This window comes from Nicotiana attenuata, unplaced genomic scaffold (genome assembly GCF_001879085.1).
Source record: "Nicotiana attenuata strain UT unplaced genomic scaffold, NIATTr2, whole genome shotgun sequence".
NCBI classification, from domain to species: Eukaryota; Viridiplantae; Streptophyta; class Magnoliopsida; order Solanales; family Solanaceae; genus Nicotiana; species Nicotiana attenuata.
In genome coordinates, this window is record NW_017670748.1 from 239,455 (window position 1) to 265,027 (window position 25,573).

Consider the following 25,573-nt stretch of genomic DNA (forward strand, 5'->3'; position numbering starts at 1 on the left):
GTGGAAAGCACCTGGCTCAAAAGGTGAAAAAACCACGACCTACTACTCAGTAGGATTTTCCCAAACTTCCACTAAAATCACTGAGCCAAAACAGCATTTACAAAACTCTTTGTAAACCTAAGGATTAACTCTAATCCCGTTGTAGCACACAGCCTCAACTGTTGCGACAACTTCAAGTTAGCATATAACTTGAACACTCTAAGTATCTAATACAATTGATTCTATGAAAGCTAAAAGGTACAAGTTTAAATCACCTAGTACAATTGAACTAGAAATAAAGAAAGACACAATGGAATTAGTTCTTCTATCTCGTTCAAGTAGCTTCAGGAATGCACACTCAAATCTCACATAAATTGCTTGCAAAATTGCCTCGCTCTTTTGCTCTCAATTTAGTTTAACTTCTGCGTTTGTGCAATACCTGTAAAAGAGAACAATCACTGTTATTCAATGAGTTAGTAATTAGAGTTTGATTAAGACTCAATTGCTGATCTTCCATCGAAGTTGAGTCCTTGAACAACACAAACTCCAACATTATCTTTTATCCGGATTGTGTTCTCTTCACATAAGGAGACTTTCTCTCCTTATCCAATATGCAACCTTTTCGATCAGATCAGGAGATATTGCTTCTTGATCATTGAGACTTATCTCCTTCACGTGCATCTCACATGTGCAGGTTGATCATCACTGTACTTCACATGATGGACCTGGACCATGACTGAGTTCATTTGTCATTCTTCAAAACTTTACCTGTTCTTGGGCCAACAAGGCCACCTTAGGATAGCAGACCTTGAAGGAGAATGAGCTTTATGCCACGTTTTAAAATGTAAGTTCTGGTTACAGTCAACGGCATTCTTAGGCCACGTGGTATCTAGTGAAGGCATAAAAGTAGAGCCTCAGAAGACAAAAGCAATCAAGAACCGGCCAAGGCCGACAACGCCGACCGAAATCAGAAGTTTCTTGGGGTTAGCTGGCTACTATAGAAGGTTTGTAGAGGGGTTTTCCTCACTTGCAACTCCATTAACTAAGTTGAATCAAAAAGCAGTTAAGTTCCAGTGGTCAGACACTTGTGAGCAGAGTTTTCAAGAGTTAAAGAAAAGGTTGACCACTGCACCTGTGTTAACCTTGTTGAGAGGTTCAGGTGGGTTCACAGCTTATTGTGATGCCTCCAGAGTTGGTCTCGGTTGTGTTCTTATGCAAGATGAAAAAGTTATTGCTTATGCTTACAGGCAGTTAAAGAATCATGAGAAGAACTACCCCACACATTACTTGGAGCTTGCAGCAGTGGTGTTTGCGTTAAAGATATGGCGACACTACCTTTATGGCGAGCATTCTGAAGTGTTTACAGATAACAAAAGCCTCCACTACATTTTAAAGCAGAAAGAATTAAATTTGAGACAGAGAAGGTGGCTCAAGCTATTGAAGGATTATGACATCAATATCCTTTATCACACGAGAAAAGCTAATGTGGTCGCAGATGAACTTAGTAGAAAGTCAATGTGTGTCCTGGCCCATCTTGCAGTACAAAGGCGAACTTTGAGTCGAGAAATTCAAAGACTAGCGAATGATGGAATTAGATTGGATGAGACCGAAGAAGGAGGTATAACTGCTTATGCCTTTGCGCAATCCTCCCTTGTTGCACATGTTAAGTCTAAGCAAGACGAAGATCCGTACCTTGTGAAATCAAAAGAAGGAGTCAGAAACAAAGAAATCACAGCTTTCATACTTGGAAGTGATAGAATTTTGAAGTTGAATGATCGGATATGTGTGCCTGATGTAGACGATCTTAGAAAGGCCATAATGGAAGAAGCTCACAGCTCGAGGTACTCTATCCACCCAGGTGCTACCAAAATGTATCTAGACTTGAAAGAGTTGTGTTGGTGGAAAGTCATGAAGCAAGTTGCAGATCATGTGGCTAAATATTTGAATTGCCAGCAAGTCAAAGTCGAGCATCAAAGCCCTGATGGCCTAGCTCAAGATATAGAGATACCACAGTGGAAATTTGAGATGATTAATATAGATTTAGTAGTAGGTCTACCTCGCACATACCGTAAGCATGATTCAGTTTGGGTTATTGTAGACTGACTGAAAAAGTCCGCCAATTTTCTACCAGTAAAGACGACAGATTCCGCAGAGCAATATGCGAAGTTGTACATCAAAGAAAGAGTTTGATTGCATGATACTCCAGTTTCAATCATATCTGACATAGGCCCTCAGTTCACGGTGCATTTTTGGCAAGCATTCCAGAAAAGATTAGGTACCAAGGTCAATTGAGCACTACTTTCCATCCACAGACCGATGGCCAGGCAGAAAGGACCATTCAGACTCTCAAAGATATGTTGCGTGCATGTGTTATAGATTTTTGAGGTAATTGGGATGATTACTTTTCACTTATAGAATTAGCTTACAATAACATCTATCAGGTCAGCATTGATATGGCTCCTTATGAAGCGTTGTATGGGCGAAGATGTAGGTCTCCAGTGGGTTGGTTTGAACCAACAGAGGTGTCGTTGATTGGTCTAGAGTTTTTTTGTGAGGCCTTAGAGAAAGTTAAGCTAATCAGAGAAAGGCTGAAAGCGGCTCAGAGTCGTCAAAAGTCTTATTCTGACAAGAGGCATCGTGACTTAGAGTTCATGGTTGGTGATAAGATGTTTTTGAAATTTTCACCAATGAAAGGAGTTATGAGGTTTGGTAAGAAAGGGAAACTTAGTCCTAGATTTGTCGGACCTTATGAAATTATAAAAAAGAAAGGAAACGTGGTTTATGAGCTGGCTCTGCCCGTTGAGTTGTCCTCTGTTCATCCTGTCTTTCATGTGTCTATGCTTAAAAAATACATTCATGATGAGTCGCATATAATACATGCCGATACCATAAAAATTAAAGAAGGCTTGACTTATGAAGAGGTACCTATAGGAATTCTCAATAAGCAAGTAAGAAAGTTGAGAACAAAAGATATATCATTGGCAAAAGTTTTATGGAGTAATCATGATTCGAACTACGTGGGAGGTCGAGGAAGATATGAGAAAGAAGTATCCATATTTATTTGAGGAACAAGGTATGTGAACCTAGGTTTCGCTTGGCATTTATATTTCATTTATTAAATACAAGTTAGCATGTGTTTATGTCCTTACTAGATTATACTTAGTTGTTGAAGTAATTTAGTTCTGTCAGAGTATATTTAGTTATTTAACAATTTAGTACCATGCCATAGTATATTTAATTCATTAAAGTTATTTACTTTTTGCAGAAGTGTTGTGCTTTAGATTTTGGTTGGTTATTTTGGTACCTCCTTGCCGGATTGTGAGTAAATTAGTTTATGAGTTGTGTATGGTGCCTATGAATGGTCTGTTATGGTATATTTGGTTGTTGTTGGTGTAGTTATGGTATTAGTGACAGGGATATTTCTTGGATAGTCAAATTTACAGGGAGACTCTGCCGAAAGTTTTGAAAATTTAGGGAGTTAGCCAAAATTTTGAGTCCCTTGGGAAACTTAGTAGTGCTAAGAAAACTTAAGAAGTTCAAGGACTTAAGAAATAATTATTAGCTTAAGAATAAGGCCCTAGCAACATTCGAGGACGAATGTTTTTAAGGAGGGAAGATTGTAACACTTCTCAAATCTATAAAAGTTTCAAGACACGCTAAATATAGAATTTAATTTTTTTTCCCCTTAAATTATATTTCTATTACGTATTTAAACCCTTGTGATTGATTTTGAGTTACTTCTCTATTTATAAATAATTAGATATGCAATTAGAGAAATATTAATAATTATAATATTATTATTTATTAAAAGTAGGTATAATTAAATACTAGTTAAGTCGGTAAAAAAAGGAAAACAAATAAAAGAACGCGTGACAGCCTTAGCTCATAAAGGGCTGTTGGAAGTAAGAGGTGTAAATAACCTTACAAGAACCAAACAGAATTAATATTCTGTTTGCTCAAGAAACAGAGGCAACGAACTATTCACGCAGGCAATGAAAATTCTAGGATTCTTTACGAATCACTAATTCTTGAACTCAGGTATATAAAGATCCGTATTGTCAATTATTCTAAAGTAGTAGTAAGAATTGAATAGTTAATTCCCTTCTTTCTCTGTATCAACATTAAATTTTATGTCTAGGTGTGAAACTTTAAAATTAATTAAAATGCACTGGTTGTTGTAGAATCGATTGTTTGACGGGTATAAATTGGACTGGAGCCTACGTATTGGCTCGAGGAGTTTTGAGGTGAGTGGATATAACACTTTACTAAAGTGGTTCTACTCACAAAAATATGCCCACAAAGTGTTTGATAAAATGTTAAAGAGTGAACACGTGCTTAATTGGAACGAGTGAGTACATGTTGACTAAGTATATTCTAGTTAAAGCTTATATATTTCACTCGACAAGTATAAGCGTCTATTTTTATGCTTTATTACATGAACTTACATGTTAAAGTTTCAAGAATTAGAGAAAATTTTTAAAAGTACTTTGAGTAATTTTATTTCATACTTATGCTATGTGTACTCTCAAGAATATTATTATGGATATTGCTGGATCACTTTCCAAAAATATTTAGAGTTGAAAAGTCACAAGAATAAGTTTTAGAAAAAAAAGATTTTTGGGAGTATCCTCTATTCTGAGAAGGGGTCATCGTCCAGGCCGAGGCTCCTGATCAAGGCGTTGACTTCCTGAAACTACTTGTGCCAAAGTTGGGAACACACGAGCCGAGTGTCTCATTGCTGAGAATTTGCCTAACCAGGCTAAGGTATGACACGTGAGCACTGAGAACCATGAAACGAGTGGCACCTCGTGGATTGGGACTAGTCGATCAGGTCAGGATCGAACCTGTGCCGGTCACACGGTGACTAAGACAGAAATAAGCCAGGATAGTTGGAACTCCCGAAGTATAAAGTGAAGTAATTATTTATAAGAAAGAAAAAGAAAAGAATTTCTTTTAGAATATCCATAAACTGCTATTATGCAATTATTTTAGAATTGCTCTTATAAGCTTTATATTTTACATGCATTTGGAGTCTTTGCTCGTAATGTATATTTTGTTAAAGTTTCGTCCCCTGTCGTTGAGACTCACTGAGTACAATGAATGGTACTGACGTTCTCTTTTGGAAACCTACGTTGGTATGCGGTACAACATAGGAACCGATTTTGCAGGCGAGCAGGTTATACGTTAGGACTTCCCTCTCTTCCAGTACTATTGGTGAGCTCTGCTTTTGTTCGTGGAGTATTCCTTTGAGTCATATTTATTTAGTTATATTTTTGTTTACTTGGAGAACTAGCCAGACAATCTCATGTCCTGAGCAGTGTGTCAGTTTATCAGTAGAGGCTTCATAGAGATTATCGATGGGTTAAGATTCAGATGTTCTCGATAATAAATTAGCAGTATTTCAGTGGTTACTACGAATAAAATTTTGGGGTTGGTTTATTTTAGATATTTAAATTAATTAGAAGTATTTGGTTAAAGTATTGCCTTGTTGCATATAAAGTTTGAAGTTATAATAGACTTGATAAGCGCAGATGGTTCGCTGTGTCAAGTTTAGTGATCGGGTGCCGGTCATGGCTTGTTAAGAAAAAGGGTCGTGACAAACTAGTCCGAAAATATTATACAAACTCGCTCGCACGATCAAAATACCTAAATAACACCTAGAACCACGAATCTGACACCAAAACGAATAAAAATTTCGATAAAACTTAAGAACTTTCATTTTAACAACTAGATGACCAAACTTTGCAGACAAGTCATATATACAGTAATAAACATATACCAAGTTTCGAAACTAAAATCCGGACCCGATAGCAACCAAGTCAAATTTCAGTCAAATTTATAAATTCTTTAAACCTTTAAACATCAAATTTTCAACAAATTGCGATAGCTCGAGCTAGGGAGCTCCCAATTCGATTTTGGGCATATGCCCAAGACTCAAATCACAATACGGATCCACCGGGACCGTCAAAATACAGATCCGGGTCTGTTTGCTCAAAACATTGATCGAAATCAACTCAAATAAATATTAAGGCACGAATTCACATTCTTATCAATTTTTCACATAAAAGCCTTCCGGAAAGAGTCACGGACTGCGCACCAAATCGAGAAAGGCTAAAAGGAGTTATTTGAGGTTTCGAAATACAAAATTAAGGGTTAAATCTCTAGATGACCTATCGGGTCATCACAGCTTCTTAGCTAATGCCAATAAATTTGGAAAGATTTATAGTTTTTGGTCCTTCATTTTTTCTCTAGGAGGCGGGGATAGGTAGAATAGAAAATTAACTGTATTGTGTAGGTATTATGTTTGGTTAGTTAGTGAATAATGTTGCCTACATTTACAATGACAAAAGTATCTTTATCATGAAGAAAATTAAAATTTAGTTGTTAGCACTCACATCATGCTTTTCCTAATAGGCTTATTAATGCACAATTAAGGAATTGGTCCACCAGTATGGTTTTTGGTTTACAAATGGACCATTAATCAAAATAAAACAACAACAACAACAACAAATTATATGAGAAAATCAAATTGTCCCAACTGTTTAAGTTGTTCGAATATGGAACAGTTAATGCTCTTCTTCTTTTTCAGTAGACGAGATAATTCATATAAATCAAGATAGTTAAAAATTTGGGTCCGGAGTTTCAATTTCACTAATTAAGAAAATATTATTTTACCCTTAGCGACATAATTTTATAATCATACAAATATCTATAAGCTATTTTAGGAAACAAATTCAAAAGTCTTCTTTGTTACTTAAAAAGCTTGCCCAATTAAATACTATCACATAAAATGAGAGGGAGAATATATTTAGAAGCCAAAAAAAAAAAAAAAAAATGAGAGATACACAATGCTTAAGCCCTGCAGAATTAAACTCCCGTTCCCTCCCAAAAACAAAGAAATAAAGCAGAAGTTGTAAGTGTGGAAATGTAAAACATATGCTGAAATTATTTATTTGTATAGTGAAGTATTACAAGATAAAACTGTAATTAATAAGCACAACATACTCTGAATTATTACATAAAAACAACACAAATAAAAAGATAATAAAACATCATCTATGTATAAACCTAGTTCTTAGGAACCCAAACAATGTGATCCTCAGGAAGGAAATGGCAAACAGGAACAGATCCAGGTGTAACCTTAAGAACTTTAAAAGCCAAATGCTTTGGATTCCAAGCTGAAGTATCCTTATGGCAAACAGCTACTGCTTTAGCCTTTGTTCCATCAGCACCAACCAAAGAAACCATGTATGACTCTGTTGTCTCTGTTTTATGACAGTAGAAAACTGCATATGCATAATTCTGCTTGTGGCAAACTACAGCATCAGATTTCCCATTTCCCATTTTCTTGGCTCCTAGAATTGTGTATTTCTGCATTTGAGTTTCCTTCTCTGTCTCTGTTGACACTGGTTGCACTTCGTTTCCTAACTTTGATGTGCTGAAATCAACCATGGATTCTAATGAAGTGGCACAGTATTTCTCTTCTCCTTTAATACCTGTAGTTCGAAAATAAAATGTACAATAAGTAAGAAAGAGATATTGTCCTTATGGCCATTTTTCGAAGGGACAAATTTATAGAATTGAAAGATGGCTATTCAGAGCAGTATTGTTGTTACTTGTTCGTTTGAATATATAACATAAATTTACATTTTATATTTAAATTCAAGTTTCAAATAAACGTGAAAATTTCAAGTCTTTAGTAGTAGTAGTATATAAAGCCTTCGAACTCATTTTCATCTTCTAACTAGGAGTTTAAGTACACCATCAGGCAAGTTGATGACAATAACAGGTAACGATCTTCATATCAAACCTAATATATAATCAGAAAAATAGAGTAATATAATCAATTAAATTGCACTGATATAGTGTAAAAACATTTTTTTTTTTTTTTGGTGCGAAGGATAAAAGCTTTTTACACAATTAGTATATACACTTAAATCCATCTAATTAACAATACCTGGCTCTTCACATTCTTGGACAGTCTGCTTCAAGATCCGAGCTTCTTCAGAGTCGGGCTTAACTGACAACTGGTTAATAATTTCTGGCATCTTGTTTGACGAAAAGGGAATAGAATTTGCGACTTGACGAGGCAAGAAAGTGGCGGCATGATTTGTAGTTTTCACAAATTGCAAGTTCATGTTACTCCCTTGGTGCAAGTCTTTCTCAAGGAAAAAAAGTGCGACGTTTGGGTTATCGTGAAGTTGATCATCTTTGGCGGCGTAATTGTAAACAAACGGTGATGGTCCGGGACGTACACCGACGTAGACTGGCGGCTTTCCGTGGTGGCCGGGGGTGGTGACGCCAACTCCTCCTTTGCCGACGCCGACGTGGGTTCCTCCGCCGGTGCTTACGCCGACGCCTTTGTGACCGACGTTGACGTTGGTGCCGCCCCTGCCGGAGTGACCCTTGCCGGTGTTTACGCCTACCCCTTTGTGGCCAACGTTGACGTTGGTGCCGCTGCCGGAGTGCCCCTTGCCGGTGTTGACATTTACTCCGCCTTTGCCTACTTCCACTGAAGTTCTTTTGTCCTCCGTCAATCCTGGGAAATTTATATTTTTTGCCAATAATTTCAGCCTTATGGTGATTAATACGTTTAGAGTTTATTATTCTCATTTTCTGATAAGCAACGTACAACTTGGTAAATGTTACTAATTAACTTGTTACTACATGTTAAATTAAACTCTATATATTGATAATTCAAAAGATTGTTATTACACAGTATAAAACTTCCAGTACCCTATGTATATTTAAGATTATTTATACCAAAATTTGGTTTATGGTTTTAATTTTCTTAAGATTAGCTTTTATATAGATCTCTTGATGCATAATATTGACAATGTAATTACAGGTTTTATTACAAAAATAAGTTGGTGACGTGAAAAAGATGGATGAATAATTAACAGGACGGTGTATAAAGGTTATACTCATATTTCAAAACACCATATTCCTTTTTTTTTTTAAAAAACATCTAAGTAATTTAATCCAATTTTATTTTATCTAAATCCAAGCTATGGTCATTTTAACTAGCTGACTATTACATATTAAACCTTTGAATTGCAACTACTGAAGCATTCGTACTAAGAAACTTTTTAAACACTAAACGGGGCTGCGAAAAATAAAAACTAACTCCATAATTAGTATTACTACTAACCAGTTGGCTGAAGAGAATCTTTGATTGCCTTGGGCATGGGAGTATTAGGCAGCTTAGTATTCCAATAAGTTTGACCGCTCGATGCAGGAGGAAGAGCTGCATAACTTGCCACTAGTGCCAACTGAAATATTAACCCAAACAAAAAATATCAAACATTATATAGCTTCTTTAAAATAACTAACGTACTATAAATCAAGCAAAAATAACATTGTACTTACCGAAAGGTAAGTGAGGATGTGAAGGAGCTTCAACTCCATGGTTGAACTTAAACAGAGAAAGAAGATAGAGAACTCTGATGAATTTGAATGGATAGTTCGATTGCTAACAAGTTAATTAAAAGCAAAGTTGAGATGGAAAGAATGGATAGTTTGGAGCACTATTTATAAGTGAATAATATTACTAGAATATCATAGATAGAGTAAAAGAATAAGAAAAGCAACACATCACCTATAACAATTAAATTACTTCATCTGTCTTTGGCATTCCGCCTTACAGCATTGAATGCAATTTAGCAAACTGTACGTACGTGATGTGAGGGTTCCTATCAGAAGGTTGGGAGCTTGGAGGTTGGCTGGTACTTTGTGACATCGATTCATAGGTACATTCTGTCTCTAACAGTTCAAGTATAATTGAACTAGTGGTAGTTGACACTACGTACATCACTAGTGAGATCAGTGGCGGATCCAGGATTTTAAAATTATGGGAGTTTGTCGATAAAAATTCTAAAATAAGAGGAAAAATGAATTTAGTTGTGGGTGCTCACTGAATATTTAACCAAATATTTTATAATTTTCTATATAAATTTACTAAATTTGGTCAAAGATAATGGGTGCTTGAGCACCAGCAAGTGGCCATATAAATCCGCCGCTGAGTGAGATTTCACTGGATCGTTGTTGTTATATTTCAAGTATAATGCTACTTTTGTACTTTCCTTGTCTTCACCTTTTCCAAAATAAGAGTAGTAGAAAATTTGTATTGTTCAGGCCATCTCCAACCTTCCCTCATTTTTCCATAATGGGGCAACTTTTGGGGTAATGAAGCTCCAACCCTTCCCGACTTTTTTCCCCAAAATGGGGAATGAATAGTATTCCCTCAAATATGGGGTACACTATTCATGTATATTTTATTATTTAATCTTTTAATTTATCTTTTTATATATAACTAATTATGTTTATGTAATATCTTTATAATATTAATTTTACATCTTAGCTTTGGCGTATAATTTTAATAAATTAATTTTCGTGCATTTAATATTTTTATGTAAAACATGTAAGTTAATTTTATTATAATTTATAATTGTATAAAAAATATGTAATCATCTCAAAAAATGAATGGTGCAAATATAAAATATTAGATGTTGCTAAAATTGAATGGTGCGAATATAAAATATTTGATGCTACTAAAATTGAAATGTGAAAATTAAAAATACATTAAGATTGGAAATACATGACAATTGAAAATACATTAAATTAAAATACATAAATTTATGTAGTATTTCGAATGAATTTTATCGTTATGTAATATATATTTAATTAATCTTGTATTACAATAATTTTACTTTTATTTGAATTATTAGTTAATCTGTAATAATTGCTTACAAATTATATTATTTAAATATGAAATTATTTTAATGAAAATAAAAGATGGAATTTGTTTAATGGAAATTAAAAAATAAATTGAAAAAACAAGATAATAATATAATATAGAAGAGAGAGAAGAATATAAAAAAGTTTGGGGAAAAAAAAATAAGGGAATGGTTGGAGTAAGTTGTCCCCAAAATGGGAAAATTCCCATTTTGGGGACCAAAAATTGGATAAAGGTTGGAGATGCCCTCAGTTAGGTTTTTGAGTAGATGCATTTTGAAATCTAGGAAAGGATAAGTTACTGGGTCCATGACAGGTTATTTATAGAAAGAATTACAAGAAAATACACTTGACATCACACCATAATAAAAAATGGTCTATGTTTTTAAGTTTTACCCTACCTAGCCCATAATGTACATATTTTGAAAGCACTAGCAAATTCAAAATTTATGGAGTTAAATTTGCGTGCTCACAACCATTGCATTCACTCTCTTTTCTTCTCACATCTTCTACATATGCTTCAAGGGGCGATCCGCTATTATTGCTTCTCCCCTGTATCATCTGGTTGCAATGTAAGAAAATTGAAGAGTAGAAGTTCACCATTGAAGGCTATTCAAAGCTTTGCTTTCGAAAATATGATTTTTTGAGTTTGTTAGTTGTTTTGGTTGGGTGTTGTTCCAATTAATTGAAAATATCAGAAGGAGTTCAAAATTTCAATTTGAAGTGATTTTGAGTAGATTTGAACAAAATTTGACTTAAATTTCAGAGAAAAACGCAAGGAAGAAGACGCAGTCAGTTTTTTGTATAATCTTGTATAATAGTGTATATGGGTGTATAAACACATCTTATACACTATTATACACTTTTATACATATTTATACAAGCGTCTGTAGACGAACTTCTTCCGCGATTTTTAGTTACAATTCTTGTTCAAAATCAGTCCAAATCTCCATTAAATGACTTCAAATTTTATATACAACCTCCTTATACTATTTCTAACAATTCTAAATAACACCCACTCCAAATTCTCAGAAAATCAAATTCGGAATCTAAACCCACATATTTAAGCTTGTTAAAAATCTAATTTTCACCATTTAAATTGATTTGATTTGTTGAACTAATATTTGAGTTATAGTTGGTGATTCGAAAATTAACTTAAAAGCTTGAGCAATCTTTTTTAAAAAATAAATAGTAATTTTGAGAATTTATTGGAGTTGGATGTTGAATCTTAGCCTATTATTTTTGGGCTAGTTAGTTATAAATTGAAATATGAGCTATAAAATTAAAAAGTAGGGATCCCGAAATTTTCCCTTATTTATACATACTAAGTAGATTTTTTAATAATAAAAGGTCTGAGCGGAAGTTACTCTGTCGAACTCGTATTTAGACTTGTAGCTCAGCCATTTATTTAGTACGAAGGATAATGCTTTTCACAAAAATAAGTCCTTTTTTTTTTTGCAAACAAACACAAAAATTATCTTCGAATTTTTTTTTTATTAAAGAGGAAAAATTACTTTTGTTCCGTTATGTTTCTCTCCAATAGTGCAGTTGAAATAGTTTCTAAGTTATAAAGATTGTTGAATAATGAGACAAAAATTCTTCTATGATTTTTTTCAGAAAATTCCTTCGTACCAACCGCACCCTCAATTCTACTATGGACGGTGCACAGGATAACTTCGAAATTTTAAGAATTAACAAACTGAAAAACACCTCTTTATCCAAACTAGGGGCGGATCTAGAGTATGATATATGGGTTTCTGAGAATCCAGTAACTTATGCTTAGACCCTGTACTTTTGTTAAAAGATTTATTAAATTTCTATAAATATTTATTTGTGAACCTAGTTATTATTGTATATATATTAATTTGAAATTGCGACAAGAATCTATAAACTTAAAATCCTGGATCCGCGTCTATCCAAAACTACCAAGAAGAAGAAGTAACGTCACACTTTTCGAAACAAACCGGCCTAAGGCTGTGGGTGAGGGAACTGGTCAAACTTTGTGATGCTGGTTTGGATCTGTTATGCATGTCGCATTTTTATTTTCCTAATTCACTTGCATTGGGGTTTAGTTATTACTGTAAATACAATATTAAATTAAACGAATATTGTCCATCATTGATTAGGGGCGGCTCTAGGGTAAGGGAAAGGTAGCTCTTGCCTTGGGCCGCAAATATTAAAGGCCCCAAAGTTGTAAAATACTATATTATTATGAGCCCGTTTGGCTTAGCTGATTTAGAGTAGCTCATAAGCATTAGGTGCTGAAAAGCACTTTTAAGTACTGAAGCTGATTTAAAAAATAAGCAGTTACGTGTTTGGATAAAAGTGCTGAAATTGATAATAAGCAGCTGAAGAACTAGCTATACGAAGAGTTTTGTTCTAAAAAGAAGTATTTTAGGGATAGAATAGTAAATATTTTGGTCAAACCTAAAGTGCTTATAAGCTGAAATTTGATAAGTTGGGGGAGATCAACTTATGACTTTTAGCTTATTTTTGGCTTATAAGCACTTAACTTATAAGCACTTTTAATTTTACCAAACGCGTAGATAAGCCAAAAAGTGCTTATAAGCTAGTTTGACCAGCTTATAAGCTTAGCCAAACACCCTCTATATATAATATATAATTTATGTAATTATTATTAATAAATAAAATTTTAATAATTTTTAGTTAGGTTGAGATAGTATAGTTGAGTGAGTAATAACAACAAATTTTCTTTTATTAAATTAAATACATATATTTACCTTCTTATCAGTTACTATAATTTATCTTCCTCTCTGTATACACCTTTTTTCATGTTCCTATCAAATTTACTCTCCAATTTAATTCAGTTTATCTTTTCTATTCTTTTGTCATATTTAAGTGATCCCTACTTCAGAAAGTAAATTATTTCTTGTCTCATTAATTAAGAAATTTTTTAGGGGAAGTAGTACAAGGCTCGAATGCGGTGGATAATGGGCGAACCCCTATGTTATTTCACTAAGTATCATGTTTTTATCTACGGAAGAGTTTGAAATCATGACATGAGCTTAACACATAAATCAAACGCGAAACTCTTACATTAGACCAAGCCATGTGAGCCGTTGTCTTATTATTATATAAGTTTTATGAAATAGTTTAAAGGCCTCTTAATATTAATATAGTTTTATGAACAAAGTACTTTTTTAATTAGATTATTACTTCTTCCAGAAACTTAAGTGAACAACCGCGTACTAGCTTCGACATAAGTGTATTGCCACCCATGACCTTGACTTGAGCAGTGGTGAGTTCAAAAATTAAACTTTATGTGGCCAGGAAATTATAGATTATATTTATTATTTACTATAAATTTAAGAAATTTTTATACATAAATATTCAAAAATTAAACTTTATGTGGTCAGGTTTTTAATATTGAATTATTGTATGTTTAAAATTATAGATTATTTTTATTATTTATTATAAATTTAAGAAATTTTTATACATAAATATTCAAAAATTAAACTTTATGTGGTCAGGTTTTTAATATTGAATTATTGTATTTTTAAAATTATAGATTATTTTTATTATTTATTATAATCTTAAGAATTGTTTAGAGTGTTCATAACAGTAGTATTGGCACGCAGTCTCGCTTTTTGTTGGTAGTAGGTTTTCATGACTAACCGTTATTTTCTTTCATTGTTGATCACCTTACTGTCTTGTTATTTTTTTTTCTGCTTTTATATGCTTTTTGGTACTGTTCCTTCTTGTCTATATTTTCATCAATATGGCTTATGCTTTCTTGAGCCGATGGTCTATTGGAAACAGCCTCTCTATCCTCACAAGGTAGGGGTAAGGTCTGCATACACACTACCCTCCCCAGACCTCACAGTATGAGATATTAATGGGTATGTTGTTATTGTTGTTATTATTATTGTTATAACCTTAAGAACTTTTATACATAAATTTATGTTTCGCATCACGATGCATCCACTCCTACCTTGAGGAAAGGGGTAGGGCAGGCATGGGTAGGTGCTTCCATTTCACTGAATTAGTCAAAATGCAAAAGGACATGTGGAGCACTAGTAGCAAAGTCTCAACTTCCGGAACAAATCCAAACTAACAACCACCAAAATTTATTAGGAAGTTGAATGTTGCCTAGTCATTTCGGTTCTGCATGGCAAATATGGTCTACAATCCCTTCTCCATATATATTCTCCTCTCCACACACTAAAGTCATCTTGTCATCAATTCGTCGTAACCGACCCAAAGTTTATCACTCTATTTTTAGAAAAAGGAGCTCGGAATTCTTTCGAAATAAAAAAAAAAGGTAGTAGTATGTGTTTGGGTGATAAAATTAAGTATGGTTTCCAGTTTGGCGTTTAATTGTAATGTGTCTCTAACTTCGAATCAATATGGTTACAAAAACACAGGGTTTTATTATTTTCCTGCATATTTTTCTTGACTTTCCTCTTTTGCAAAATTTACGCTTTTACACTTTGAAATATGAGTCAATTACTCAAATGGTCACTCAACTATCCCAAATTATCTCCTAAAGTCACTTTTCTTTCGTTGTAACAACAAAATCACTGAACTATGCCTACTGCACTCAGAAGGTTACTCAACTAGATTTTCCAAATTTTGGATAAATACCTATTTTACCCTCTAAATTATTAACATTTATCTTCTTTTTATTTTTTTTAAACTTTTCTGTATTAACAACAAAAATTCAAAAATTTATTTAACAACTCAGAATGAAAGAAAATAAAAGTTGTAAAATATATATTCCATGCACGTGATGTAAAAATAAATATTTAAATAAAGGTATTTTTATAATATACATCATATATTTTTGAAAATTATGCTCAATTATATTATTATGTTTCTACCAACTTTCCAACGACACAAAATTATGTCACCGGAAAGTAGGGGGACTATCTGTATAGGGTAAAATATGCTATGTTAAGTCGTGCATGGAATATATAATATAATAGAGTATAATTTTGAAGAATATATAATATATATTAAAAAATACCTTTATTTAAATAATTATTTTATATTACGTGCATGGAATATATATTTTACAACCTTTATTTTCTTTCATTCTGAATTGTGTAAATAAATTTTTTGATTTTTTATTGTTAATACTACAATTATTATTACTAACAAATTATTCTATTAATTTTTTTTCCATGCTCATTATTTTGTTATTCCAGAATTATATATGCTTAAATACTTTTTATTTTTTTAAGTTATAAATAATATTTATTTATTTATTCTATAGGTAAGTCCATAATATAAATTAAAAAGGGAAAATCATAATATTAAAAAGTTTTAAAAATTAAAAAGAAGATAAATGTTTATAATTTAGAGGGTAAAATAGGTATTTGGCAATCCAAAATTTGAAAAATCTAGTTGAGTGACCTTCTGCATGTAATAGGCATAGTTCAGTGATTTTTTTGTTACAAACGAAAGTAAAGTAACTTTAAGATATAATTTGGGATAGTTGAGTGACCATTTGAGTAATGGACTCTGCACTTTTCTGTTTCAATGAATATAGCTAACATTAGCTTGCATTTTTATTGTAGCTAAAAGGACAAGGTAACAATGCATATGCTATAGAGAAAGAATCCAAGCTCTTTACTCTTACCTAGAGCTCATACGCGTAAGTTAGGTAATTAAACGGCAAAACTTCGTCATCTGCAAGACGAAGTGCTAATTGTTTCGATCAAAAGATATCGAAATCTTTTTGATTAAATCAATTAATGAAGATGAAGAGGTAAATCTTAATCAAACATAATAAACTCCAGATCTATAAACACATAAGAAAATGATTAGTAAAGCAAAATAAGGACTGTTTGGCTCAAAAGTTAACAATATACTTTGTAAGCTAGAAAACAATCAAAAGTAAGGGAAGGGTAAATCATAATCAAATATAGTAGACCTAGAGATGTAAAGATGATGTTATTGTTGTAGATCTAGTATTATACAGTGATAATATGAACTCAAGAGAATATGTTCGTTTGAGACAGAGATAGAGAGAGTCAGAAAATGAGAGAGTTGTATTATTCCCGAGTCCCCTTTTACAATGTGAAGGTCTCCCTTATATAATAAGAGACCTTCCTCGAAATAATCAAAAAGTTACAAAAATAGGTAACGTTTTCCTAGCGAAGACACTGAGTCCTAAACGACGCTTTTGTCCCCACGTCCGAGTCGTACCCATTACGTTAGTCGGCGTACACTCACTGGGCGTACCCATTGGCGTAGAGACTCTGACGGTCAAATTTGACCCTATACAGTTAGTCCCTCCGCTCGTTGGAGACGCATTCGGTGGGCGTCTTCGATGGGCGGAAATGCGAACCTCGGCTTAGGAGAATTTGACCTCGACCAGGGGCGGCAATTTGAATGAGGTAAAATGTATGACGTTGTTGAGCCACTGACGCGTGGCTTTCTTTTTGGAATGACGTCATCGCCTGTATGCGTCATTATTATATTTGCCCCCGAGGCGGTTCAGAGGATGATGTGACATTTTGGTTTCCCGCGCATGCTTTGAATCATGACTCTTCGATTTCTGCGCAACTTATCCCTATAAATAGGAGAGAGGTTCGATTCGATTCAACTTTCAAACCTTCGGAAAGCATTTTCTGATTTACTCCTTTGTCTTTCTTTCCTGTAACCGTTATTTCGTGAGGGACTCTCCCACTTCTGTTGAAACCACACTTCCTATCGTCAGTGCTTCGTTTCTTACGTAGTATAATCATGACAAAACGTGGACAGAGTAGTAAAAAGGCCAAAGATAATGCCCCGTCTAGGGTTCCGCCATCTTCCGGTGGTGAAGGGGAAAAGGCAGAGAAGGCCCTTGTTCCTCTCAGTGTAGACAACGTCCTTCCGAAGGAGATGCATGTTCGCAGGGATTTTCCAACTAAAAGCCCAGACCTTCCCTGGGAGCACAGCGTTTTATTACAATCCCACTTAGATGATCTTCGAGAGACGCACCATATTCCGGACCACGTGGAAATGGTTCCGGCCGGGACGGACTATGCCAATGTGCACCGGCCTGGGTATTGCACATTCTATGAGTACCCGTTCTTGATCGGTTACAATCTTCCAATCTACCCTCTGATGGAGGAGCTTTGCCGTTTTTACAATATGTGTCCGGCTCAGCTCACTCCTTACACCTTGAAGGTGTGCCGTATTATGACCACTTATGCGGCCAGGGCTGAGTGCAGCGTCTCGGTCCACCACCTCTTACAGTTATTCAGCCCTGGTTACCTGAGGGGTACCATGCTGTAGTTAAAAAGTCGTGGCACAAGGGGCTTGGTTGTTAAAGCCGATGACAAGACCAACCGCCGCTTTTGGCGTAAATATTTCTACATCAGGACGGAGCACCTGGTGTCGAATCCCGAAGGGTTCCCGGAAAGATGGAATCCAGAACGTAAGTATTTCTACTTGTAGAATTCAGGACTGCTTGCGCTTTTGACCATACGGCCATTGTGATTTCTTTGCTTTTCCCCCTTTTTTATTCCCAGCGAGGGCTTCCCCACCCCAGTTTACTGATGACATTAAATCATGGGTGGAAAGAATAATACCTTATGCGGAGGAATGTCGTACCTGGGCTGCATTTCTTCAACAGTACGACCCGTCAGGTAATTCCTTGGCTACGGTTTAGGAGTTCCCTACGTTCTTGTTACCTGACTTATTCGTGTTGGCAGGTCGGAGCGCCCCTAAGAAGAAGAAGAAGAACGTCGTCACCTCGCCTGGGGCGGGGACTGACTCTGAAGACGGATACATACCCTGTGGCTCGCCTAGTGATGGCGCTCCGGAGGTTCCTCAACCGCTGCCCGTGGCGGTGTCCACAAGTGAAGCGACTCCTTCAATGACATCCCCACGGCCTGTGGAGGAGACTTCTGAGGGCGAGGAGCCGCCGGAAAGGAAAAGACGCCAGTTGATAACCGGCAAGGGGATAGCCACAGAAGACGAGGGGGTGAGCGAGCCCCGTCGGGAGTCAAGGCCAGTTTTTATGGCAGATGCCATCCGTTCTGGGAGGTCGGCTCCCCAAGGGAGGGCGGTTCCCGATGCCAACCCAACACGCATTTCGGAGAGCGGCTCGTCGGCTGCCGTTAGAGAAGCGGGCGATGGTACCGATAGGGTGGGCCCTGAGGCCGCCCATGCGGATGCAGATGCGTTAACGCGGGGTTCGGCCCGTGTGGGGATGACGGCAGGTAGATCCAACCGCCGAATTTTGATCCCAGGAGGGTATAACCTGTTGCAACACAGCGAGCAGGCCGCAGCGGATATGACCCTACTATGTGCGGCCGCTGAGCATGAAATGTTAAAAGGGGTTAGCGACGGGGAACTATGCCGGAGGGTTGCCGGCGCGGCCTTGCAGGTATATTTTGATTTTCTTCATGTATCGTAAAGTAAATTTTGATGCATACTGACTTGCCTTTCCTCCTTTTCCTCTTCTTTAGACTCTCATCTTGGAGGTAGAGAGGGGGCGGCGAGCGCAAAGGAAGGCAGCCACCTTTAACAAGGTGGTAAAGAAATATCGGCGGTGCCGCTTCAAGCATCAGGCGCTGGCGGACCTACTCAAGCAGGCCCCGGAATTTTGGGTTTTCCGTGAGGGTTTGGAGCAATCGGAGGCCCAGCTGAAACGGAGGGTGGCCGAGTTGGAGCAGATCGACGAGCAGCTGATGACCGCTCTGGCTCGGAACATTGAGCTGGAGACTCTTCTCCAGTCTAAGGAAGAAGAGTTGGAGGTTGGCCGTGGGGTAGCGGCGGAAGCTGCTGATTTGCGGATCAAGGTTGCCGCTTTGACCACCGAACTCGATGCCAAGGCGGCTGAGATTGAAGTCCTTAAGCGGACTACTGCACTAAGGCTTGATGAGGATGCGCATCGTGAGGCGCATGATATGTGGGTGTACGCCGAGGCCATATTGGTCGTATTCGAGGAGTTCTTAGCTGCGGGTCGAGCTACTAAGGCGGAGGTTCAGGAGCAACGGCGCATAGCCTGTGTCGCTCGTGAAACTTGTGGGTATAGTTCTGATTCCCCAGACCGGGCGGGCTATAACTCCGAAGACGCCAACCGTCTAGAATCCGGCTCTTGGATCTATGCGGCCTATCAGGCCGAGGATGGCGGTGGACGAGATGGCGGTCCGATGGGGGGCGGTGAACAGAATGGCGAAGCCCCTTAGGACTTGTATTCATTTTGTTTTGCTGTATTTGGAGACGTAAATGGGTCCTTTTGTACATGTATTTTTGGATGATAATGGAAGTTATACTTTTGCTGTTATTCTTTTCTTTTTGTACCTTTTATTTTTGGCCTTAATATTGTTGATGGCCTTAGCCGTGGGCGTAACTTCGACCGTCGTCGAGTTACTTGTCGTAGTCGAGCTGGGTCGACTTACTGACGTCGAGAGCCTTAGCCATAATATCGTTGATGGCCTTAGCCATGTACGTAACTTCTACTGTCGTCGGGTTTCTTGTCATCGTAGTCGAGCTGGGTCGACGTATCGGCATCGATGGCCTTAGCCATAACATCGTTGATGGCCTTAGCCATGTACGTAACTTCGACTGTCGTCGAGTTACTTGCCGTCATAGTCGAGCTGGGTCGACTTATCGGCGTCGATGGCCTTAGCCATAATATCGTTGATGGCCTTAGCCATGTACGTAACTTCGACTGTCGTCGAGTTACTTGCCGTCGTAGTCGAGCTGGGTCGACTTATCGGCGTCGATGGCCTTAGCCATAATATCGTTGATGGCCTTAGCCATGTACGTAACTTCGACTGTCGTCGAGTTACTTGCCGTCATAGTCGAGCTGGGTCAACTTATCGGCGTCGATGGCCTTATCCATAATATCGTTGATGGCCTTAGCCATGTACGTAACTTCGACTGTCGTCGAGTTACTTGCTGTCATAGTCGAGCTGGGTCGACTTATCGGCATCGATGGCCTTAGCCATAATGTTGTTGGAGATGGACGTAGCCTTTTACACGTTGAGATGGCCGTAGCCGTTTATACATTGGAGATGGCCGTAGCCGTTCATACATTGGATATGGCCGTGGCCTTTCATACGTTGGAGATGGCCGTGGCCTTTCATACATTGGAGATGGCCTTAGCCATTCATACATTGGAGATCATGCTTGTTCAGTCCCTTTGTCATGTCAGTCAGGAGAGTGTATAGAGTGGCTGGTATGATAAACTTGTTCCACGAATATCTCCGGGTGCCCCCTCTGCCGCCTCGTGAAAAACCTCCCCAAGAAAACCCAATTGGGACAAAACTCGGGTAAGGGAAAAAGAGTGCGACTCGGGAGACGCCTTTCAGAAATGGAAATACTTGAGGTGGGAGACGTTCCAATTGTTTTGGAGCGTTTTTCCTTCCATTGTTTCTAATTGAAAAGCTCCTTTACTTGCTGCTGCTGTGATTTTGTAGGGTCTGTCCCAGTTGGTGCCCAGTTTTCCTTCGCTTGGGTCTTTTGATGCCAGTGTATCGCTGTTAGCCGTTGGGTCGGCCCATTAAGATCATCCTCGTCCGCTCGTACCTCGGTGCAATAGGCGTTGTGGATTTCCTCCCATGTGGTAGGGGGATATTTCATGAGGCGGCTCAGCAACTTCTTGGTTGCCCTCGAACCATCCCTACTTAGCACGTTCTGGAAAGCGGCGACTGCCATACCTTCCGATACGTTTGGTAGACTTATCCTTACCCTGTTAAACCTTGCTAGGAAGTCCCTGAGTCCCTCTCCTGTGGTTTGCCTGACGGCGAAGATGTCGTTAACCCTGGCCTCCGCTTTCTTCGCACCTGCATGGGCTGTGACGAACTTATCTGCCATTTCCTCGAACGTTGATATTGCCTTAGCCGGTAGCTGAGAGTACCATGTTAAGGCCCCTCCTGTCAGCGTCTCGCCAAACTTCTTTAGCAGTACCGACGGTACCTGTTCTATATTGATAGAATCGCATAGGTGACGTGTGTTTGTATATCTCATGATATCAAATTGATAATTGTTTAACCCTAAAAAAACGGATAACAATTGAATTTGTAAGTGGTTTGAAGGATATACGGTATAATACAATGCAAACGATAANTCCGCCATTTCCTCGAACGTTGATATGCCTTAGCCGGTAGCTGAGAGTTCCATGTTAAAGCCCCTCCTGTCAACGTCTCGCCAAACTTCTTCAGCAGTACCGACGGTACCTGTTCTTTTGATAGGTCGTTGCCCTTCACAGCGGTGACGTAGTGGATCAGATGATCCTCGGGATCTGTGGTTCCGTCATATACCCTCAAGTAGGGTGGCATCTTGAAGGTTTTTGGGGTGGAGTGAGGGGCAGCTTCCTCAGTGTATGGTTGTTCAACGAACCTTCCCACGTCGCGTTTTGGTAGCAACTTGGGAGCACCGGGGATCTTGTCGACCCTCTCCTGATGTTCCTTCATCTGATCGCGGAGCGCCTTGTTTTCATTTTCCATTTCTTCCATCTTCTTTAGGATGGCTGTTAGCGTGCCATCATTGGTCTGTGCCTCGACGGGTTCGTTATTTGCTAGTGCAACTTCCGGTTCACCCACGGCAGCAGTGGTATCTACCGTTGGTGTACACCTGATGTTACTTTGTGGTGACCTCTCAACCAAGCCACTTAGAGTGCTTGTTAGCCATCTTTCCAGTAGCTTCTTGACCGTTGAGGGTGCTTCCGTAGCCGCAGATGTGGAAGCTCCTTTTTCGTGCAAGATCGTCAGATCTTCGGATGGGGAAGGTGAGATCTCTGCACCCGGTGTGATGCTAGGGGTTGCATTTAGGATGCCATCGTCACTGTCCTTGTTGAGAGGGCCAAGGAGATTGGTAGTGACACCCAATATAGCTTTCGATCTTGTGTTATTTTCGGCCATCCTCTGTTTTTGTGTGGTGTAGAGAGTGGTAGTTGGTTGATCTCTAGGTGGATACTATGGTTTTGATTCTCGAAATCCCCACAGACGGTGCCAAATTGTTTGGCTCAAAAGTTAACAATATACTTTGTAAGCTAGAAAACAATCAAAAGTAAGGGAAGGGTAAATCGTAATCAAATATAGTAGACCTAGAGATGTAAAGATGATGTTATTGTTGTAGATCTAGTATTATACAGTGATAATATGAACTCAAGAGAATATGTTCGTTTGAGACAGAGATAGAGAGAGTCAGAAAATGAGAGAGTTGTATTATTCCCGAGTCCCTTTTTACAATGTGAAGGTCTCCCTTATATAATAAGAGACCTTCCTCGAAATAATCAAAAAGTTACAAAAATAGGTAACGTTTTCCTAGCGAAGACATTGAGTCCTAAACGATGTCGCTTTTGTCCCCACGTCCGAGTCGTACCCATTACGTTAGTCGGCGTACACTCACTGGGCATACCCATTGGCGTAGAGACGCTGACGGTCAAATTTGACCCGATACAAGGACGATCAATCTTCTTGATGTTTTTCATTTCTTCTCTCACCAATCGGTGGAGATAATCAGTTTACATCATGTATGGAAAATTGTTTTGTCTTCGTTTTGCTGAGGAGAATTACACAGAGAGGAGAATTACAGAGAGAGAAAAAGCCCACATTCTAGGAAAGTCCCCTACCTATATATAGTCATAGAGTCCCTGCTATGTTCTTGGGTCAATGCACCTTCATACCACGTCCATTTTCGTCGTTCCCTGAGTATTGTTCTTCGACTTAGCGGGTAATGCGAGTACGTGGGTTTGGAGCAAATCATGACGTCTTTCACTGTCCCGCCGCATGGGCGAGATCCCAGTTGGGTCGACCGCAGCGATCAGATTTTGACCAATACAGTTAGTCCATCCATTCGTCGGGGTCGTCTCTTGTCGGACCTGGCGGACGGATTATAAATTTACACATCCGGCAGAAATCTAACTGTCCACGCCTTAAGCGTGGTTTTTAGATCGAGATAAGGGTGCAGCTCTCCTACAGTACTCTTGGACCGTTATGGAATCGAAGCATCGTTTAACTCGAAGCGTCGTTCGTGGTTGCTACCACTATGACACACGTTCCCAGGGGATTGAACCGTTTCTTGCCCTATCAGCTTCGATTGGCGACCCTTGGGTTTCGCGCTTGGGGGATTTGTGTCTCTTATAAATAGAAGGAAAACACCATTCGATTGACACACTTTCTTGCCTTTGTTGAAAGAACTTTGTGAATCTTCCTTTCTTCTGATACTTCGAGTTTTTAATTTTCTCCGTTTAGCCGGAAACTTTCGTCTCAGTCTCTCTCTTTACCTTCATCCCTTTGTCCTGTTAAATTGATACAAATGACTGGCAATTCTTCCCGTGCTGACAATCCTGTCGCAACTCCGGTACCAGAAAATGATATTCCTGCCCCCGGAGAGGTAGAAATAGTGGAAGATGAGGGGGTTCCGTCGGCGGCTGAGATCTTGGCTCGCCCTAGGAAGCCATGGAACGATTTCCACAGTCCCGCCGGGGAGGAGCCGAAACCTGCTTCCTCTGTTATGACTGAAGAGGGGATTGCAGAGTTGAAGGCCAGATGGGGATTCCTCACCACGTTGAAATGCTGCCGGTAGTGGGAGACGACATTATACATTTTGATCGCTTAGGATATTATGCATTATACGCTTATCCCTTTATTGTTGGGTATACGCTTCCTCTTCCTCCCTTGGTGGTAGACTTTTGCCGTTTCTACGAGGTGTGTCCGGCTCAACTTTCGTCGTACCTGTATAAATTGTTCCTTATGCTGCTCAAGTTCGCGAAGCTTGCCGGTCGGGAGGTCACGTTGAGACACATGCTCAATCTCTTTGCTCCTCAACTCATTCGTGGTACGATGATTCACATGCGCCACCGAGGGACGAAGAGTTTGGTGGTGAAGATGGACGATAGAGCCAACCGTCGTTTCTATGAGAACTATTTCTATGTGCGGACCGAGCACCTTGTGGAGGATCCTGTAGGGTTCCCCGAGAAGTGGAACTTCGCACGTAAGTTTCTATGCCTTTAGTCGTAGTGATTGTAACGACCCGACCAGTCGTTTTGAGCTCTAGCACATCGTTCAGCATTTTGAGGCCATGCGCAGCTTTATTTCAAGTATTATGACTTGTACGCATGGTCGGAATTGAATTCCGGGAATTCGGAGTTGATTTGGAAAGAGAATTCTCATTTCGGAAGCTTTAAGTTGAAGGAATTGACTAAGATTGGATTTTTGAGTAAACGACCTCGGAATCGGAATTCGAAGGTTCCAGCAGATTCGTATGATGATTTCGGACTTGGGTGTATGTTCGGATCGGGTTTTGGAAGACCCGGGAACGTTTTGGCACCTATTGTGGAGTTAGCATTTTTGGAAGAATTTCATAAGTTTGGGTTGAAGTGCATCTCAGTGTTATCAATGTCCGTTTGGGATTCCGAGTCTGGGAATAGCTCCGTATGGTGATTCTGGTGTTGGGAGCGCTATCGGAAGTGAATTTGGAGGTCCGTGGGTCATTTTGGAGTCATTTGGCTAAAGATAAAAATTTGAAGGTTTTTGAGGAGTTTGACCGGAAGTGGACTTTTGATATCGGGGTCGGATTCCGATTCCGAAAGTTCGAGTAGGTACGTAATGTTGAATATGACTGTGTGCAAAATTTGAGGTCAATCGGAAGTGATTTGGTAGGTCTCGGCACCGAATGTAGAAGTTTGAAGTCCTAAAGTTCATAAAGTTTGGATTGAGGTGTGATTCGAGATTTCGGCGTTGTTTGATGTGATTTGAGGCCTCGAGCAGTCTGCATTATGTTTTGGGACTGGTTGGCATGATTGGTTGGGGTCTCGGGGGCCTCGGGTGGATTCCGGATGGTTAATGGATCAATTTTGGAGTTTGAAGAAGAATTGAGATAGCTGATAGCTGGTGTAACCGCACCTGCGAGGTTTAGGCCGCAGGTGCGGAGCCGCAGAAGCGGCCAAGGG

The 25,573-nt window shown here is 38.5% G+C and overlaps 1 protein-coding gene across 1 annotated transcript; it reads right to left on the minus strand.

Moving 5' to 3' along the window:
• Positions 1-6,899: 6,899 nt before the first annotated feature.
• On the minus strand, positions 6,900-9,498 carry LOC109242960 (BURP domain protein RD22). The gene is made up of 4 exons (XM_019409852.1): positions 9,349-9,498; positions 9,131-9,251; positions 7,937-8,518; positions 6,900-7,475 (listed from the first exon to the last, which is right to left on the minus strand). Exons 1-4 carry the CDS (start codon positions 9,385-9,387, stop codon positions 7,048-7,050), a joined length of 1,170 nt encoding a protein of 389 aa, XP_019265397.1. The 5' UTR covers positions 9,388-9,498; the 3' UTR covers positions 6,900-7,047.
• Positions 9,499-25,573: the final 16,075 nt, after the last annotated feature.